The sequence below is a fragment of the Hippocampus zosterae genome, chromosome 15 (genome assembly GCF_025434085.1).
Source record: "Hippocampus zosterae strain Florida chromosome 15, ASM2543408v3, whole genome shotgun sequence".
NCBI lineage: Eukaryota > Metazoa > Chordata > Actinopteri > Syngnathiformes > Syngnathidae > Hippocampus > Hippocampus zosterae.
Genome location: NC_067465.1, coordinates 13,435,704 through 13,455,263, shown reverse-complemented (window position 1 = coordinate 13,455,263; position 19,560 = coordinate 13,435,704). Strand labels below are relative to the sequence as shown.

The 19,560-nt window shown below is 44.5% G+C and overlaps 1 protein-coding gene across 2 annotated transcripts; it reads right to left on the bottom strand.

Annotated features, from left to right (window-relative positions):
- Window positions 1-643: 643 nt before the first annotated feature.
- On the bottom strand, window positions 644-19,306 carry LOC127616296 (desmoplakin-like). 2 transcript variants are annotated; one of them, XM_052087805.1, is made up of 24 exons: window positions 18,858-19,306; window positions 17,258-17,342; window positions 16,957-17,075; window positions 16,713-16,860; window positions 13,195-13,320; window positions 13,024-13,083; window positions 12,772-12,939; window positions 12,588-12,692; window positions 12,282-12,377; window positions 12,068-12,193; window positions 11,777-11,935; window positions 11,368-11,522; window positions 11,020-11,146; window positions 10,753-10,939; window positions 10,474-10,661; window positions 9,443-9,624; window positions 9,212-9,350; window positions 8,602-8,795; window positions 8,339-8,501; window positions 8,170-8,253; window positions 7,961-8,068; window positions 6,944-7,042; window positions 5,041-6,855; window positions 644-4,341 (listed from the first exon to the last, which is right to left on the bottom strand). In XM_052087805.1, the coding sequence occupies exons 1-24, from the start codon at window positions 19,130-19,132 to the stop codon at window positions 1,141-1,143; spliced, it is 8,109 nt and encodes a 2,702-aa protein (XP_051943765.1). In that variant the 5' UTR covers window positions 19,133-19,306; the 3' UTR covers window positions 644-1,140. The 2 variants fall into 2 exon arrangements, with proteins under 2 accessions (XP_051943765.1, XP_051943766.1); XM_052087806.1 differs by having other exon boundaries at window positions 6,358-6,855; window positions 18,858-19,305.
- Between the last annotated feature and the right edge of the window lie 254 nt (window positions 19,307-19,560).

The window sequence follows — 19,560 nt, the reverse complement described above, 5'->3', positions numbered from 1 at the left end:
TCTAAACCAATTAATATTTTTATCGATTTATGTTTAATTGTATATTCTTATTCATGTTATTATTTTTATATATCTATGTTATGTTTCCTTGCGCTATGTAATTACGAAGAACTACAGTGACTGAATTTAATCAAATTGACTAGTTCGTCCAATTGTGTTCTCATTTTCAAAATAAATCAATTTGAACTAAAATAGGGATTTGGGCTTATGAATTTACATTTTCCTCAGTGAAAACATAATTTTACTGTATCATGAAAAATCAATCTGCGTATAGTGAATTTTAGAGAGTTTCTCTTTTTGGATTGAACTATAAAAATAAATTACGTTTGCCATCGAATTCAAATTTGCTGAGGTGTACCTGTATTATGAGTTTTAACACGTTTAATTCGTTGAAATCTGCATTGTGTTCCAATTATTTTAAAACGGAGCATAGGATTTAGTATAACCTCTGAGGTTTTATTTTCTTTAACTTGCTCCCACCCGAAATGTCGAGATCTTATTTTTTAAGTGAAAATTGGCGCCACCTTTTGGGAAGAATCGATACTACTGGTTTGTAAATAAAGTAGAGTACTGTACAGTACCTCCTTTTTTCCCTCCATAAATATCCATTAAGTAAATTAATACACAAAAAAGAATCAAAACATGGAAATCAAGCCTTTATTTTTTTCAATCATTTTTGAGTAGTGTTAAGTGGCAGTAGTATTTTTACAGCTGATCAGTACTTTACTCAAGTCAGTGTTTACAAAGTAAATGCATAAAAACATTTAAATTGTTTCCTACTTAAGAATAAAGCACATCAAAAGACAAGCTACAACAAAAATTTCAAAAATGGCAAGAAGTACAGAAACTAAGTTGAATAAGCATTTTCAAATAAAAGACTACACTCCTAAAAAAAAAGTATATTAAAATGGGTTGTTCCGAATATATTCAGGTATGCAAGGCTGTGAATTATAGTTAGCGTAAATTAAAAAAAAAAACGAAAAAAGAAAAACGCCGGATCCAAACACTCATCCACGTACAAATTCATATCCAATTTTTAAACATCCCAAATTCTCATATATGCCAGCAAGACCTTTAAAAATGTTAAACTGTAAAATAGTTAATAAAAATCTATACTTCTAGTAATGACAAGATGTTGAATTAATAGTTGGCACTTGTGCTGCTGGATGACAAGCTGTAGGAGTACGTAGATGAATAATCCACACTGCCTCTCCGAGACCCGCTTCTGGAGCTAGGCTTGGACCCAGACCGAGATCCAGGGTTGGAGACATTGTAAGGGCTGCTGAGTCCCTTTGATGACACGGACGAAGCCTGCAGCATCTTCATCCCGTTGCTCTCTTCGACCATGCAGCTATCCAAGGCTTCCTTGTAGGAGATCTTCAGTTTTGTCTTGGGACAGGTCAAGTTTTTCGGATAGTTGCGGGTATCCTGAAGTTTCTGTGCCCCAAGGCCATCCAGCCAACCTTTGCGGATGGCCTCCTCAATGGTAATGCGTTTTCCACTGCTGGGTTCGACCAGGCCTCCAGTCAGGTACTGAAATTCCAGGAACCTCTGCCCGGCCTCGTAAGGTAGCCACGTCTCCTTCACTGCCTCTGCCGCGGACATCCTTCTCTTTGTCTTCACGTCCTCAAAACCAAGATAGGCTTTCTGCGCGGCCTTCAGCTTGCCAGCCATGGCTTCGTCAATCACACATTGATGGACAGCGTCCTGCAGTGTTAGTCTCTGCCCAGTTGCGGGGTTGATAATACCTCCGGTGCTCGCCTGGGCCTCCAACAGTCTCTGTGCTGTGATGGTATCCAATATTCCTCTCCTGTGTGCTTCAGGAATGGTTATCTTCTCCAAAGTCTCGGTGTCGAATATGGCTCCCACTGGGCTCTGGTCATCAAAAAGCTCTGGGGGAGAGACTGTAATGGAAATACTGTTGAAGCGTTTACGAACGGTGGGAGAGGACGGTGCAGCCTGAGTGGGACTACTGCAGGTAATCAGGTCTTCGGCACTGCTGGCTGAGATTGTCATATCGGTGCCGCTGCTCTTGCTGGAAATGTGGTCGGCAAACTGTGTCAAGGTTAAGGTTCCGGACCGATACTGATCCACGGACTTCTGGTCAATAATGCCACGCTGCATGCAGTCCTGAATGTCATATTGTGTCCCTGTCTTTTTGTCTACTATAACCAAGCGTGTTGAGCCGTCTGATCCTTTGATAGTGATTTCTTCCCACTCACTCTCCTGTTCTGACAAATCTAGAAAGGTGTCATAGTCGATTAACTCGCGATGATAGGCCTCTCTCACTGACATCTCCAGATTAGTGTCTGGATCAACAATCACCACCCGCCTCTTGCGGAGGACATTACTTCGGCTCTCTTGTAACACCTGTGCTTTCTTCTTGTCTATAAGAGGCAGGAGTACAAGACCGGTCTTGGCATCCGTGATGCACCTCTCCTTTAGCTGAAGATAGGTTAGGTTCTCCTTTGTGTTTGGGTCAAAGAACCCTTTTGTGTCATCCCCTTCGTAGGTTAGGATCTCATTCATCTCCTCATCAAAATATCCTCGTTTATAAGCAACGGAAACGTCAATACGATGGCTCTCTTTTGGGTCAATGATCCCACCGCTGGCAATCTGAGCCTCGAGCAAACGGATTCCATGGCCTTTCTCGATAAGCTCTTTCTCAATGGCCTGGAAAAGGGAGATGATCTTTCCTGTGGCAGGGTCAGTGTATCCAGTCACCGCCCTTTCTGCAGAAAGCAACTTATTCTTAAATTCTTTTCCTACCAGGCCTCGCAGTGTGGCCTCTTCTACTGTCAAGAAGGTGTTGTTTACTGGGTCAACGATGAAGCCAGAGGCAGCTTGGGCTTCAAGAAGCTCCAAGGTGGTTCCCCTCATGAGCAAACCTTCCTTCATTGCCTGGTAAAAGGGCCATATTCTGTCATTGACCTCATCGTAGATCCCTGCAATACAGGTAGATCCGTAGAGGTAAGACCTCAGCTTATCCTCGATATCTTTGCTCGTGATCCGGCCTTCTTTAAGCCTCTGCAAATCAGTTTCATCAAGCAATTCAGACTCGATAAGCTCCGTCACAGAAACTTCCCCGCGAAGCCCCTTTACCGTCATGGGTTTGTCTGGGCCATGAAGCAAAAGTAAACCATGGACAGGTTCCACCATACACTTTCTTCTAAGGTCACTATAGCTTGTCTTTTCTCCGGTTGTCGGATCCAGGTAGCAGGCGGGTCTTCTGTTCAAAGCTCTGTAGAGGTCCTCATCAATTAGATTGCGATCCAGGGCCAAATCTTTTGGCAGGAACACACTCAGAACGGGGTCCAATATCCCCCCAACAGACTCCTGAGCCTGCAGCAAACGGAGTGCTGTCTCCTTGTCGATTCGGCCTTGTTTGCAAGCCTGGCCCACAGACAACACTTTACCCGTGTAGGGATCTTTGAAACCAACACTCGCGGCTTCAGCTTTCACCAAGACGTCTCTGTCTTGTGTGTCCACAATCCCCCTGGAACAAGCGGTGTCCACGGGCATCTTGTCATTAAAAGCAGGATCTGATATGTAGCCTGTTGCCGCCTGAGCCTCTAACAACATAAGTGCGCTCTCTGGGCTAAGGAAATTTCTGTTTTTTGCTTCAGTGAAGGCCATTTTACCTTGAGAACCTGCCATCATACCGGCAATAATACCTGTGCCCTTGAGATTCACTTGGATCTCAACGGCGACCTCATCCACTGTCTTTTTCCCCTGCAGCAGCAGCTCTAGAGTCGACTTGCTGATGATACCGCAGTCACAGAGCTGGTGGGCTGTGACTTTGCGACGCACCCCGTCAAATACAAGCTTCGAAGGGTCAACTGTGGCAACCTTCATATCCGTCTGGGTCTGTCTGTTCGACGTGCTCGGCCTTCTCTGCAACCTCTCAATCTCTCTCTGCAGTGCATCTCTCTTGAGACCTAGCTCTGTCACCTCCTTCTCAGAGCTCAACAACCTGCTCTTGTAACGTTCCTCAACAAGTCGAAGCTCTCTCATCAACCTCTCAATCTCATTCTTTAGACTCGACCTATCTTGATCTGTCTTGGACCTGTCTGATTCCCACTGCCTGAGCTGGGTTTCCTTCAGCTCGTACTGGCTCTTCAAAAGGGTGAAATCCTTGATAACTGTGTTTTTCTCGTCAATTAAGCGCTGCTTGTTGCGAAGCTCGGTCTCCAGGGAGTGTTTGATACGGGCCAGTTCATCTTCAAGGCGCTTCTGACGGTGTTTGTCCTGGTCCATCAATTTCAGCTTTGAAAGCAAATCATCCCTCTCCAGTAGCACTTCACTGTACTTGCTTTGAGACTCATGAACCATGATGGATGTCTGTGGAGATATGAGCAAATGAGCAAGATTAAAACATGTGAAGGGAGGTTGCCCAAAACCAAGTAGCTACATGATCTCCAAATACAGTGGACTCTCAGAACTCAGTGATTGAAGGGAGCTTGCCCAAGAACAAGTAGCAACGCGATCTACGTGAACAGTGGACTCTCAGAACTCAGTGATTGACAGATTCAACCTAAAATTTTAAGTAAAACATAGTCAAAGTAAAATAAATTAGAAAATAATAAATAATTATTTCTAATTAATTCTATTCCAGTTTTTTTTTCCTATAAGGAAAATTCACCTGAGTAAAATGAACAAACTACTGGAATGGATTCTGGTTGCGTTAAATGGCTCCACTGTCATACTTTAACTCTGCATAAACAATTACATACATACAATTTGTTTGAAAAGTGCTATATCAATAAAGTTTGATGGATGGATTGATTTAATTAGTACACAGTGATAATGAGTTAAAATCTGTAGTTGGTTATGGTTATAAGCACATGCGGATTGGAGCAGCAGCAGCGGAAATTTATGACTAAACTCCCGAAACACACCATCTTGTGTTTGGCAATGTCGCATTCAGAAATGCTTTGTGTTGAGTCTTAAGACTCCATAATTGTTCATGCAAAAGCAGAAAATTCGGGGGGAAAAAAGTAGAATTAAGCAGAGGCGTTCCTTCAGTGCAATCAAAAATACCTCAAAGGACTGCTTTTGGAATTTGTCTATTTCGACCATAAGCTTTTCTCTCTCCTTGGTCAAGTCGTTGACGAGAGCCTGGAGCTCCGCTGTCCTCTTGTTGCTACTCTGAAGTTGGACATGCAAGGCTGAAATCTGAGATGCATTTTCTCCATCAGCAACATCCCTGCTCATCATCAACCGATCCCTCTCCTGCATAAGGACCCTCAGCTCCTCCTCCCGCATCAATTTCTCCTTTGTCAGGTTCTGAGCCTGAGCCTTCAGACGTTCGATTTCAACGGTGCATTCGTTGAGGTTCCGGGTCTTGTCCTCGATGGTTTTGTACAGACTTTCGTTTCGTTGGTTGAACTCCACAATCTGGAGTTGATCGTGGTGGAGCTTCTGTTTCAATGTCTTCAGTTCAGCGATCACAGCTGCCAGTTCATCTTTGGTGAGTTTGTGGTCCCTGTGGCTCTTATCCAAAGCGTCCTGAAGAGCTCTGAGATCCTGCCCGTACTTTCTTTCAGTGTTTGAGGCCTCGACCTGAATCGACTTGAGGCTTGTGATCGTGGTGGTGTACTCTTTGCATGTCTTTGTCACCCTCTCTAACTCCGACTCCAGCCTCTTTCTGCGTGTGAGCTCGTCTTGGGTTGCCTTCTTTTGCTTCTCCATATCGGCTCCCATGGCATCCAGAGCGCATTGGAGTTCCCGGATGTGGCTCTGGAGCCTCACAGCATTCTGCTCTGCCTTGTTGCGGTCACTGGTCTGCTTCTCCAGCTCCACTCGGGTGATGCGGATTTCCTTCTCAGACAGTTTAAGCTTGTTAATTGTCTCCAGACAGGAGGCGTTGGTCGCCTTCAGCTCTCCCTCAGACTGTTTCAGGAGATTGATTTCCAATTCCAAGGCCCTCCTCTTCTTCACTTCCTCTTCGATGTCACATGTGAGCATGCTGATCTGACGACCTTTTTCTTGAATATTTTTGGCGGCCTCCTTGAGTTTGAGCTCATTGTCATCTCTCTGCTGCGTGAACTTCCTGATTTGCACTTCCAGCTCACTCCGCATCCTTGTCTCTTGGGTCAATGATGACCTCTGCTGGTTAATCTCCATCTGCGCTCTGTTTTTTTGCTCTTCGGCGTGGGCAATGGAGAGTTTGAGTCTACGGAGCTCGTCTTCGAGATCTCTCTTCTCTCCGGTGAGCTGCTCGTACTGCCGCCTCAGTTCGGCTGAGTCCTCTTCTTTCTGCTGCGAGGCTTTCAGGACAGTGGTCTTGGTGACGTGGATCTGGGTCTCGTACGTTTGCTTAAGTTGATTGACCTCCTGGGTGCACTGTGTTCTTACCTTTGAAATATCTGACTCGGCACTGCGGCGACGTGCCGCCTCCTCCTCCAGCAGTATCTTCAGCCTCTCCATCTCACGTTCCTTGTCATTGACAGTTTTTTCCAAGTCAATCTTGAGCCAGTTAAGCTCATCCAGCTCTTTCTGTCTGCGGCGAACGGCCGCCTCATATTCTTCTTGTTGGCTAGTGTAGCGCTCTTCGGCTAGCCTCTTTTTCCTCTTTTCTTCCTCCAGTTGGTACTTAATGCGGTTGAGCTGGTCAGTCAGCTCTTGGATCTGGCCGTGGGTACCTTCCAGGCTCTCCTTGGCGGCAGATACTTGAATGGATGTGGTTCTCTTGACTTCCTCCAGAGAAATGAGCTGGTCTTTTGACTGGCTGAGCTCCAGCTTGAGGCGGGCCAACGCATCTTCCAGAGACTTGTTTTTCCCGCCACTATCGCCAAGCTGCTCCTTGAGGCGTCTAATTTCCTCCTCCAGCAGCTCGATCTTGGTGTTCCTAATCTGAATAGAGAAAACTCGTTTAGATAGGCTTGATCATTTCTCTTCGGTCATCCAGCATACTAAAGTACTAAAAAGTCCTAAAAGTTACCTTCAGCTCTTCCATATTCTTCAGCAACTCCCCAAGAAACTTGTAGTAGTCACCTGAGCGAGTGAGGAGCTCAATGTACTGGGATTGGATGTCCGACGCCTGATGGCAGACAGAATTCCAGAATAAATTTTCCAGTAGTATTGAACTAGACAACTATTTTGTGGACGTTAATTAAAAGCACAGGATTACAGAGTGTCCTTGGTTTATGAAGGGAAATCCCTTCCTATGGTGATGATTTAGCCAGAGTATGTACATAAACTGTAACACCACGTAGTGTATAATTAACCTTGTTAAAGTTGTATTCCCAGTAAATATTTGTATTCAAGAACTATAGAACTGGGAATTATAATTAACAATACAACTAGAAAAGGACATTTAAAATATACAGTTATGTGAAATAATATAAGGTTAAAAAAAACAAAAACATAGACACAGCTCTGAGTATATGATGGTACCTCTACTTACAAACGGCTCTTCATATGAAATTTTCAAGTTACGCCTCAACAGGAAAATATTGCTTCTTGTTACGAAAAAAATTTCAAGATGCGAAGGTAAAAATACAATATTGGCTGCTAATCGCAACTCTGAGTTTCCTGAACGCAACATACTTATAGCTGCTCAGCCAGTGGATATTACCTGGCATCCCATTGGCTAAGAGGGACCTCTACCGAATGTGTCAGTGTGTGTAGATAGATAAATAGATAGATAGGTGTCTCTGCAGAGTCCTCACCATTCACCCCTGCTGGCCATGAGGTGTTCCGATAGTTTTACGTAAATGTGAATCACCCAGAAATTTTCTAGCTCAGAAATTTCTTCCAGAACCAATTAATTTCCCAAGTAGAGGTACCACTGTATATGGCAGTTGTACAAACCAACAACAAAATGTGAATCCTTTCCTTTGTAATATCTTTCTAAAACCAGATTTGTGATAAATCATTATCATCATGCAAGTGTACTGAATGAAGCGATCAATGAGTGTGGAATGCTGTGACTTAACAACTAAAACATGATGAATACCTCCTGTCTTATAACAGTAGCGGGCGACTTCAGCATGGTTCTCTTGATCGGAATATTAAGGAGCGTTTCCAGGCCGGAACTGTAGGAAGCGAGCTGCAACTCATAGTCCTGAAAACACGACACACAGTCAGAAGAGAGGGGTAGGATTCATCTAATAGCCCACGAATCTTTCTTTCTTTTTTTTTTTTTTGTCTTGAAGCCCGACCAACCTTAATGGAGGCGGCGCAGGTGTCTGCATCTTTCTGGACATCCTCCACCTTGTCTTTCTTTCCTTTGATTTCACCGTGAAGTATCTACGGAGAGGTTGTTCAGTTAAATGAGACTTTTCCATTTTGGGGACTATAGACGAATGCAAAGGAAGCAGGGGTGGAAATTTGCCTTCTGCTGGTTGAGGTAGTCCATGACCATCTGGATGTTAGTGAGTTTCACATTCTGAAGGCCGTCCTGGCGCTTCCGGGCATTGTTTATCCACTGGTCGATGGAAGTGCTGTTGTGCTGGTAATTTTTCAGCTGCTTCTCATGCTTCTCTAGATCCCACAATCTGAAAGAGGAAAGCGTGGGAGGAGGAAGGATGAAGGGATGTTTTTGAGCCTCCTCCTTCCAAGAAGCCAAACAAAAATAAAATGTGATGTTGTACTAACCTGGTATCGATTTGGGTTTGGATGCGGCGCCAGCGGTCAGACAGTTGACCCACCACTTCTGCGTATTTGGACAAGTCCACGTCGCACCTGTGGAAGGACTCCGAGACTTGACCGTTCCATTGAACCGCTTTGGCTAGCTCCGACTCCATCGCGGTCAGCAAGTCTTTTTTGTGCTCCAGCTCGATCTTCATTTGCTTTGAAGAAAATAAATACAAAATGTAATTGAGTAGATTTCTGATTGAAATTATATTTCTAACAACAGATTCAAACAGACACAGGTTTTATCACCGATTTCACAATGCCTCGCTAATATTCCATATGCCAACCACCTGTGACACAGCACACATGTTCCTTTTAGCCTTTGAATTTATTGTGCAGTGTCCAATTCTTCTTTCCAGATGGTGCATTTTTATTGAAATTCCTGCCGCTCCCGTTTGACTGTTTTCTATTGCTCATCATACAATACTTCATTTTATATTGTTCTTGTAACCCTGCAAGGTGATTTTTTTGTGACACGAAAGGGGCCGAAATTAAATGCTTGGTTCTTAACCTGTTTTTTTTTTATGTATTTATGGTCAAAGAAGGAAAGGAAGTCAAAATGTGTAAAAACCTTCAGAGTGCTCTGGTAGTTGTCCAGTTCTCGCGGATCCAGTGAGGTGGTTTCTTTTTCCGTCAGGCGGGCCTCGTGGACTTTGACAACATCTTCAACCTGGAGAAGAGTCTCAAGCAAGGACTTCAACGCTGACACTCTGTTGGCAATCACATGACATCATCGATTTAAACAACACTGAAGTGAATGCGTCCTTTTTGTTGTATTTCTTTTTCCAGGATGAAAGCGTACCTCTGGATGTAAGCTGAGTAGAGACCCTGCAGACCCCCAAGTTTCTGGCTGATGATTTCCAGCTCTGAGCGCAGAAACTTAGCTTGCTCTGAGTCGGGAGGGATCCCTTCCAGCTGCTTTAGAATCTTCTCTCTGAGGCGCAGGTATTCATCGTGAATGGAGTCCAGATCTTGGTGCACCAACTGGACATCAACATTGTACGGCACATTAAATCCAGCGTTGTCATTTTCAGAGTAAACCCTTGACTGGTCATCAGGTGATCATACGGTACATATAGACCAGCGATGGGCAACTTAAATGCTGCAGGGTTGGGCACACTTTTTAATCAGTGGTACTCGGTTACAAAGGACCACAGACTTCCGAGCCAGTTGTCCATCCCTGATATAGACAAACAAGCACTCAAACTCGCATTCCCAACTGTGGACAATTTAGAGTCTCGAGCAGGGGTGCCTAAGTCCGGTCATGTAGAACCCCTATCCAGCCCGTTGAAGCCTGATTCCAATGATCAGCTCATCAGCAAGCTTTTCAGAAGCCTGATAACGATACTGATCATTGGATTCAAGTGTGTTGGAGCAGGGAGACATCTGAAACTGGACATGGGCACTCGAGTACTGACTTAGCCACCACTGGTCTAGAGCCCATAAATGCCACAAAGTGCTCAGCTCACTTCAACATAGTTCCTTGGCACCGAGATGGAATAAGATCGCAGCAAAGCAGTACTTTATGTCGAAATTAAGCTCATCAGCTCATTCCTCGTTCCTTCGCATCAAGTTGCAATAAGATGGCAGCAAAGCAATGCTTATTGCTTTGAGTGAGTGACTTACTGTGGTTAACTGTGTTTACAAATTTACTCCCATATGCAGGGAAAAGCCACACAGAAGACCATATCAACTCCAAAGAGGACGGCCAGACCCGGGATTCAAACCACAACCTCAAAACTGTGAGGCAGAAATGCTAAACCCTTGGCTATCGCTCTGCTCCAGCATTTTCAAGTGCTTGCAATTTTACCTACAAAGCGATTCGTGCCATACCTGCAGTTGTTGGATGTGCACTAAGCACTCTTGCAGGCTGTTTTCGCCCGAGCAAATGTGCAGATGGCCGGTGAGTCCGGTCTCGGCCAGCTCCAGCCTCCTTCGGAGCTCCTGCAGACTATTGAGCAGCATGATGCTGAGGGCCTGGATTTTGGGAGGCGCGGGTTTGCTTGGCTCCTTATCCTCCTCTTCAAATGCAAAAGAAGAAAAAATAGTGATGTTAGTTATAATCAAATCAAATCAAGCTGTAGGTCATTGATGGCAAATCAGACAACTCACTGTAGCCGGTCAGCTGGACAACCAGGGTATCATAATGGTTCTGGGCTTGATCAAAGTGGCCCTGGATGTTGAGTTTATCCTCTTCCCCGAAAAGGTCACAACCTTGACTGGTACGCAGAAACTCTTGGTAGTGAGTCTCCAGTCTTTTGATGATGCTACGGTACTCCTCGGGGCGCATTTTCGATATCTGCCAGGCAAACGACGACACGGGAGGTGAGCAAAAATCGGCCTAATTGTTCGAGTGGAGTCAAGGTTGAAATACGTTACCATGGAGAATGTCAGAGAGTTGATGTAGTTGATGTCCTTGAGGCAGTACTGCCACGAGATGAGGCTCTTGATGTTAATGTACAGCTGATTCCAGATAGCCAAGATGGCCTCATAATATTGCTCATTCCTTAGGGAACAACCACGTTTGAAGCATAAGAACAGACACGACGACTACAACACCAAGGCAGTAAACATGCGCTTGATAAAGCGCAAGTCAAGCCAGAATTTTCTTGGCAATGAATGTTCTATGTTCTACCCTTCTCAGCAGGGCTGCCATTTTGCCCTGTGCTGACGACTGCTAGCAACTAAAATTGATGTAAATGTGCATTTGTTAGAGACTGCTCTTACTTGTTGGCCAGGCCGATACTGAGGGGATTCGGCGGGGGGATCAGCAGACACACGGAGGGAATCAACATGTCCAGACCTCCTGGGCCAGTCACAAGCCACTTGCTGCGCTGCGTGTTGTCTTTCAGGATGCCCTCATTCCCTTTGAGGATCCCTTTCTATAAAAAAAAAAAATACAACAAACCACATTGAAGACATATTGCAAATTAAAAATCTTGACGAGGGCTTTCCAGATTGCTATTTATTTTGTCATTACACTCTTATACAATGACGTAATGACTGAAATACTTGTTATTTTTGCACTCAAGATTCCCTGATTGTTTTGGATAGAATCACATGTAAGGTGGTCAGGGTCTGTGTTGAACAGCCACTTCAGTTCCCAAATATGGTTCATTGCCCTTGGAGGACCCACCTGGTCCTGCTTGAAGTCACACAATGCCTGGACCATGATGGGGTTGTTGGTTGCTGTCGGTTCCTCTGGGTTGCGGGGCTTCAGCCTCACAATAGTCTTGGACTTGTTGACCAGGCTTTGAACCTGTCTCTTATTCTCCATGATTCGTTCCTTCTCTTTCTATAGGCAGTGAAAAGTGTGTTTGGTGCATCCCACCAAAAATTTTTTTTTTTAATCACAAACCAGAGAAACAAGTTTTCAAAATCAAGTTGGAATATGTCCCAAAGGAATTTTGTATGTGCACATTAGTACCTCCAAGAGTTTCAGGAGCTCCAAAAGGTTTTCCAGTGGGGTGTTTTTGTTGCACTTGTACTTGGTCTGGACGTTCTCGCGGTCCTTTTTCAACTTTTCATAGGTCTCATTCGCCTCTTTGAAAAACTAAGCAGGAGATTTTTAAAAAACACGTTTTTAGCATCTCCTGTCAGTTTTGACCATATACGATGAAGCGAATCAGGTGCTATTTTACTTGGCTGTAGGCTGCATTCTCCTTCAGATGAATGTGAATACACTTGGTGATCTGGAGAAGCCAGCTCCACTGGGTCTGCAAGGTATCCATGTAGGCCTGAGGGCAGATGCACACAGAAAACTATCAACAGGATCCAGCATGGATGACACTCACAACAGATAAAATTAGCACTTCCAAGGCCCCCAATTATATAAAAGACGTCATACTCAGTCACATGTGCTGTCATATTGCTTCCTTGGCAATGCCTCACTGACCCACACATTAGAGAAAGTACAGAGGGATCCGGAAGCCGGAAAAAAAACTCACTTCAATCTTATCCGAGGCTGGATGGTTGTTGCTCAGGAGGCCGTCTGCTTTCACCTTCAGCTTGTTCAGCTCCTTCTCTTTCTCCTCCAGATCTTTCATCAGCCTCTGTGTGAAGAAGAGGATCGAGGTGTCATGTCCCAAAAGGTCCACCAAGTTGGGGAAGCGGCAAGAGAGTAAAACTTACAGAGTAGCTCTCTTGCTTCTTGGGGATGTACTGCTCGATGTTTTTGTCTCCCCAGTCAAAGACCAGTTCTTCTTCCTCCTTCTCGTTCACCCACATGATCGCGCGAGAGATTTCCTCAATGATGCTTTGCAGCTCGCGCAGCTGATTCACTCGGTTGTGTGACATTTTCTGCATTGAAAGGCACAGTAAATCAATTCAATCGATTCCCCAAAACTCCCGAGCACTTTTGCTTATCAAAGATTTTCTTTCTACCTGCAGACTGTCCCATTCTTGTTCCATGATGTAAAGGTTGGACTTTTCACCCCTCATGCCCTAAACACAAGTCCTTTTTTAAAATTTATTGTTACAAATGACCTCGGTTAAGAGGCGCTTCAAAAGACGCACAAAGGTCACAGAAGAGTGAAGCAGACCACGGCTACGTACCAGTTCGTCCCGGGCACGGTCTACTTCCTGGCTCCTTTGAATGGTGCTGTGGAATTTGTTGTGGCTCATGATTTGTTTTTCGATAGTGGCCGAGTCTTCCCCCCAAGGAGCCGTCTGAATCATGCGCTGCAAGTTTAAGAATAATGTTAATGAGTTTGTGAATGTGCATGTGTGTGTGTGCGTGTGTGTATGTCTACATTTTAAATATTCATTCATTTATTCATCTTCCGAACCGCTTGATCCTCACTAGGGCCGCGGGGGGTGCCGGAGCCTATCCCAGCCGTCTTCGGGCAGTAGGCGGGGGACACCCTGAATCAGTTGCCAGCCAATCGCAGGGCACACAGAGACGAACAACCATCCAACCCACACTCACACCAAGGGACAATTTAGAGCGCCCAATCAGCCTGCCATGCATGTTTTTGGAATGTGGGAGGAAACCGGAGCACCCGGAGAAAACCCACGCAGGCCCGGGGAGAACATGCAAACTCCACACAGGGAGGCTGGAGCTGGAATCGAACCCGGTACCGCTGCACTGTGAAGCCGACGTGCTAACCACTGGACTACCGGGCCGCCCCTGTGTATATATATATATATATATATATATATATATATATATATATATATATACAGTAATTACCTCGTCTTACCCCCCCTCGGGTGGTGTCCGTCCCTCATTCCTCTACCAGAAGCCAGGAAGCTTGAGGGTTCTGCGCAGTATCCTTGCTGTTCCCAGTACTGCACATTTCTGGACTGAGATGTCCGATGTTGTTCCCGGGATCTGTTGCAACCACTCATCTAGTTTGGGGGTCACTGCCCCGAGTGCTCCGACCACCACAGGCACGACTGTCACCTTTACCTTCCAGGCTCTCTCCAGCTCCTCTCTGAGCCCTTGGTATTTCTCGAGTTTCTCGTGTTCCTTCTTTCTGATGTTTCCATCATTTGGGACAGCTACATCCACTACAACGGCTTTCCTCTGTCCTTTATCTATGATCACGATATCTGGTTGGTTCACCATTACCATCTTGTCAGTCTGGATCTGGAAGTCTCACAGGATCTTCGCTCTGTCATTCTCCACCACCTTCGGAGGTGTTTCCCATGTTGACCTTGGGGTTTCCAGTCCATACTCCGCACAGATGTTTCGGTAGACTATGCCAGCCACCTGGTTATGGCGTTCCATGTAGGCTTTCCCTGCCAGCATCTTACACCCTGCAGTTATTTGTTGTTAGATCCTCAACACCAAGATTTTGTGCTACATTGCTGACTAGGGCAAGTGCTGTATATATTACCCTTACACCCTGCAGTTATGTGTTGGATCGTCTCAGGTGCCTCTTTGCGCAACCTACACCTTGGGTCTTGTCTGGTGTGGTATATAAGATAAGATATCCTTTATTCGTCCCACACTGTGGAAATCTGGGCCTCAATGGCTCTGGTGCTCAGGGCCTGCTCCTGAGCAGCCAGGATGAGTGCCTCTGTGCTGTCCTTCAGGCCAGCCCTCTCTTGCCACTGAACAACCACTCTCTAACCCCTCTCTAGTCAGAGGGGTTACATACAGAATGTGTGTGTGTATATATATATATATATATATATATATATATATATATACATATATGTGTGTGTGTGTGTGTGTTTTTGTGTGTATGTGTGTGTGTGTGTGTGTGTGTGTGTGTGTGTAAAATGTGTAAACTTTAACTTTCATTGCATCGCATTGTACAAATGTACCTCATCAATTTCTCCAAACTGTAGCCTTCTCCCTTTTGTCCTCAAGGTGGCACTCTATGGCCAACCCATCTTAACATCCAGTTGCAAGCAGGAAACTATTCCAACTATGCCCCTCTTTGTTCAGCTCTGGTCTTTTGATAAGAACAACCTCTGCCTGTCCCTGCACTTTACTCCCATTTTTTTCTCCACTCTCTCTTCTCTTTTGAGTCTTTGTTCGCACGCCACTCCCTTCTTCCTTGCTTACTGGGCTGAAGCCACACATGACGGCCTCTTTCACCAGCACCACTAAAACGTCTTAGTAAAAAAGCAGTCAGATCAAATCAGGTGTTATGTTAGTGTCAGCAAACAGCATTATGGGGTGAGGTTTTGAAAAAGGCAGGAGGGCGTTTTCCCATAAGCATGTCGACCTGCCCTGTTCTTCCAACATCTGTCTGATAAGCGCCACAATTCACACTCAGTTACTGTTCTTTTTCGGCCTCTCCCTCGCAAACACATCGCTTCGTTCCCTTCAAACTAATCCGCCATATTCCCCTTCCCACGTCATTGTTGCACTCCTCGGCCTCGTTCACCGGCGGATCAGGTTTTGGCAGTGGGTCAAAATGGTTTCAGTTACCAACAGGTCAGTGGGAGTGATAGGGAGAGTGCGCACCCTCCTCCTCCACCTCCTAGACTCATACATGCAATTATCTGCAGCTTGTGCAACTTGGAATATGTCTTACGTGTTGCAACAACGCCAAGTTCGAAGTTGTGCACCGCTTTGAACATCTATGATGCACGGGAAGGCCCCACAGGCGCTCACAAACAAACTAACTTATCATCCCAAAATAATCAGAGCACATCACAAATAGAAACAGCAATGTAACTATATCATACAGTTTATTGTCTGTTTTTGTATTTGCTTTTATTTTTGCTTTGTTTTGCTTTGCTGTCTGCGGCAAGGTTGGCATTGCAAATGAAGATCTGTCTAATCTGGATTAACAGAGGGAAAATAAATAATAATTTATATTCATATTCAATAATATTTATTTTTAAATGCTACCACAAGCTAGGCACTCATCGCTATTTCTTGTGGAAAAGCTGACTGGCAGTAGTTGATCAGATTTATTAATTTTTAAAATTAAATGTGTTCATATTGGTCTGTTTACTTATTTATTCATTGATATGTCATTTTTTTTAACTTTTCCTGTGGTGTTGAGAGCCATTTTGTTTGTGCTAATGGTTAGCACTGTTGTAAAATTGAAATGGGGAAATAAGTTAGCATTTAATGGCAAAATAATGTATTTACAAATATTCACCAGTGTAGCAATTTTGACAAACTTTAAAAACCATTAGCACGCTATATAGTTGTAGTAGTATTTAGTAGTGTGTGCGTGTGTATGCGTGCACCATGCCATGCATTTGTGTGTGGGCATGTATGTACATTACATATTTGCTTTTACTTCTAAATTTGAATGATCATCTTTTGTGACACTATAGACTTCAAAGTGACACTCAATAACAAGCTGATGGTCGCAATCTATTTTCAGAGGTCTGCCATTGTTTTGCTATGTGGTGATCTCATCCAAAAGAGACCCAATGCTTCCATCTGCTGGCCATAGTTGGTGCTTTGTTTGTTTATTTTTTACTTTCTAATACTCAAACTAGAGTTGGCCGAGACTTTTCTTTGTTCGTTCACATAACAAAAAAATTGTTGATCACAGCTGCCCTCACTGACTTGACAATGGCGCTCAAAGAGTTAAAGCGGAAGTAACATTTTGTTTCCCCAACATTTGCACTCCAAACACCAATTTATGTCTTACCTTCTGCTGGCTAATCCAGGCCATTGCGTCTTTAAAGAGCCTCCCTCCTTCGGCAGCGCCCAGACTGCTGGCCGTGTTCCGTTTGATGGTCATGGTGCCTATTAGTTGCTGTTGGACACCGCCATACATGTGCTCCAGCTGGTTTATACTGCAAGTTTAAAATGAGAGGAATGACATATTCAGTCTGACCAAGAATATCCAAATTGTTCGTTGCACGTAGAAGGTACACGCTTTTTTGGTTTACCTGGTGAAGACATCATTGGGGATGCGCATTTGCTGCAGGTCCATTCCGTACGTCCTCAAGAGCTCCATATGATCGGACGCCATCATCAGCATCTTCTCGGCCTCCGCCGGTGGTCCGCCCTAGCAGGACAGCCGCAATAAATCAACGCGAGCCACATTCTCCGCTTTTCCCGCGACCACCCCTACCAGATTGGTATGTCAACAAGCCATTTTATCACTGTAGTGCAGTCACCAACTGACCACTAATCTGCTTTGTGCTCATTTCTAGCAATCGAGGCGCTCATGTCGAGGAGAGTACTCACACTCTGCAGGATCATCTTTGCTCTTTGCAGGTACTCATGACTCATGGCTTTCAGCTGCATTATTTTCTCTTGAATATCCTCCACACTGCAATGCGACAAAGCAATAAATATTCCCATTTTGACAGACAGCTTTCATTAAAACGGTTCTCAAGACAATTGTTACGGCTCTCAATGCTGAGAGCTCTCTTATGAGGTTATTGCACATAATCCATCCATGTTACCATTTCACAACCATTATTGAGCAGTGACCCGTTTTTACATCAGGAAAAAACTGTCAGTACACCACCACACACACAAAAAAACCTTAATCGGTAAATAGGAATTAAGGCAAACCATTTGTATTGAATAGATAATTTTGGAACCAGTTCAGTAAAACCGAGTAATGTCCCGTGGCACGCTTAATGATCGCTCAAGGCACACAAACGTGCACCAACTGGTCGGAAAACACTTATCTGGGTTACTATGAGTGCCGGTCGTGGATTATTTATTGAATATTTAACGTCAAGGAAGTTTTCGCAGCCATTCCAAAGAACACAAAAGGTTGTTCTAATTAAAAAACAAGAACATACATTTATTCACATGAACACACACACACACACATTCACATTCTCCATGGAACTGATGTGAAGGCTTAAACAATGAAAAAAAAATCTTTCCAAAAATAGTAATACGCTGTTATTAAGTATACAAAAGAGGACCTTATGTACATTTTACCCGTCAACCTCTTTTTAATAAAACTTCATAGTAACTATTGAAGAGGTTGAACACACATTAATGTTTTAGAAGTTGGCAGAAAGTGATAAAGCCTGATGATTTATTTTGTTTAATGCACTGAGAACACAGTCATATCTCGTTCTGTGACTATCAACATAAAACACTGATCTTAAGTCCCACAAAGTTGATGGTTGCGGGGGTCTTTTTTTAACATTTGAGGCTTTTTCAATGATCACTGTATAAATAAAATTATGCAATATCAACAAAAAACAGTGTTATTTATGCTCTAAAGACATTCTAGGTTAGATTTTAACATTTTATCATTCTAACTTCAAACCTTACTGAGTGCGTACTGAGCAAACGGGTCTGGTGTCATATTTGGTTCAGTGGTTATCAAAAATCTCAAAATAATGACATTGGCTTGACCTTTTTATTGTGTGAATAAAAAAATATACAAATAGAGTCGACTGAAATGCTCACATTCTGAAAGAAGGCTTTATTAATAAAAGAGGAATAAACTATCGCCACGGTTTGCAAACGTCCAAAAATCTGCGTGAGATCACCCAAGAGGGGAATTAGGGAGGGGCGTTCCAAGCATTTCCTCTGTTGTGGTCAGAACCTTATGCAAGAACATTCTCTGGAATCCAAGTCACCGCATAATCATTACGATACCGATTTTTTAAAAACATGCTGATTCGGCACAGCTCCTACAAGGACTATGCCGTTTTTGTTTTTGTTTTTGTTATTACTACGACTACTTTCGCTCTTGATTTTAATTCTAATAGCCTCGTAATAGAGCAGTAACAGCATAAAATGAATGTGCCTCGGAACGATTATGTTTGATGAAGTTTGAGCCAATACAACAGGTGATTTTGTCGCAACTTACCTTATGACACCTCCCCCGCCGCCGCCGCCAGCTCCCACGCTAACTTGCATTTTGCGTCCGCCGGTGCCTCCTCCGCCGTGCATGGAAGACCTGGAGTAGGTAGTCTTGTACGTCGTGTAGCCGCCGTCCGCCATCTGGTAGTCCCCACCTTGGAAACCGTTCCCAGGCGCGAAAACGTCGTTCCTCATGTAACTTGACGACGACAAGTCCGGTCGGGAATTACTGCGCTGGCCCATAGACGCCAGTCTGGACGTGGAGCCGCCGAACATACTCATCTCGGCACTGGGAGGGCTTATTATTATTATTATATTTCTGGTATTGGAGGGGGAAGTCAACCAGAGAGATTTTGTTGATTTTGGGGACAGACCGTGCACCCTTTTGCCCCCGGTGGCCGTCTCCTGGTGCGCTGAGTTCGGTCTGCTGGCAAGAGGCGGAAGCTGAGCGCTTTTGGATCGCAAAGAAACCACACCTTTGACTGTGTGTCTGTGTCTGTGTGTGTGCGCGTGTCTGTCTGTGCGTGTGTCTGTGCGTGTGTGTGTGCGCGCGTGCGTGCGTGCGTCTGCGCGTGTCTGCAAAACACTCCCCACTCTTGCGCTGTCGCTGACAGGAAGGAGGACTGAACTCACTCACTAACAGTGACATTCTACTGGTTGGCTCATTGCACGTCCGAGACTTTGTCAAGTTAGGGAATTGCAAGAGTGCA

Coding starts and splice junctions, on each gene's coding strand:
- LOC127616296 (XM_052087805.1), bottom strand. CDS start 19,132: ATGAGTATGTTCGGCGGCTCCACGTCCAGACTGGCGTCTATGGGCCAG. Junction 12,693..12,771: donor AGAAGCAAGAGAGCTACTCT/GTAAGTTTTACT, acceptor TTCTTCACACAG/AGGCTGATGAAAGATCTGGA. Junction 11,936..12,067: donor AGCTCCTGAAACTCTTGGAG/GTACTAATGTGC, acceptor CACTGCCTATAG/AAAGAGAAGGAACGAATCAT.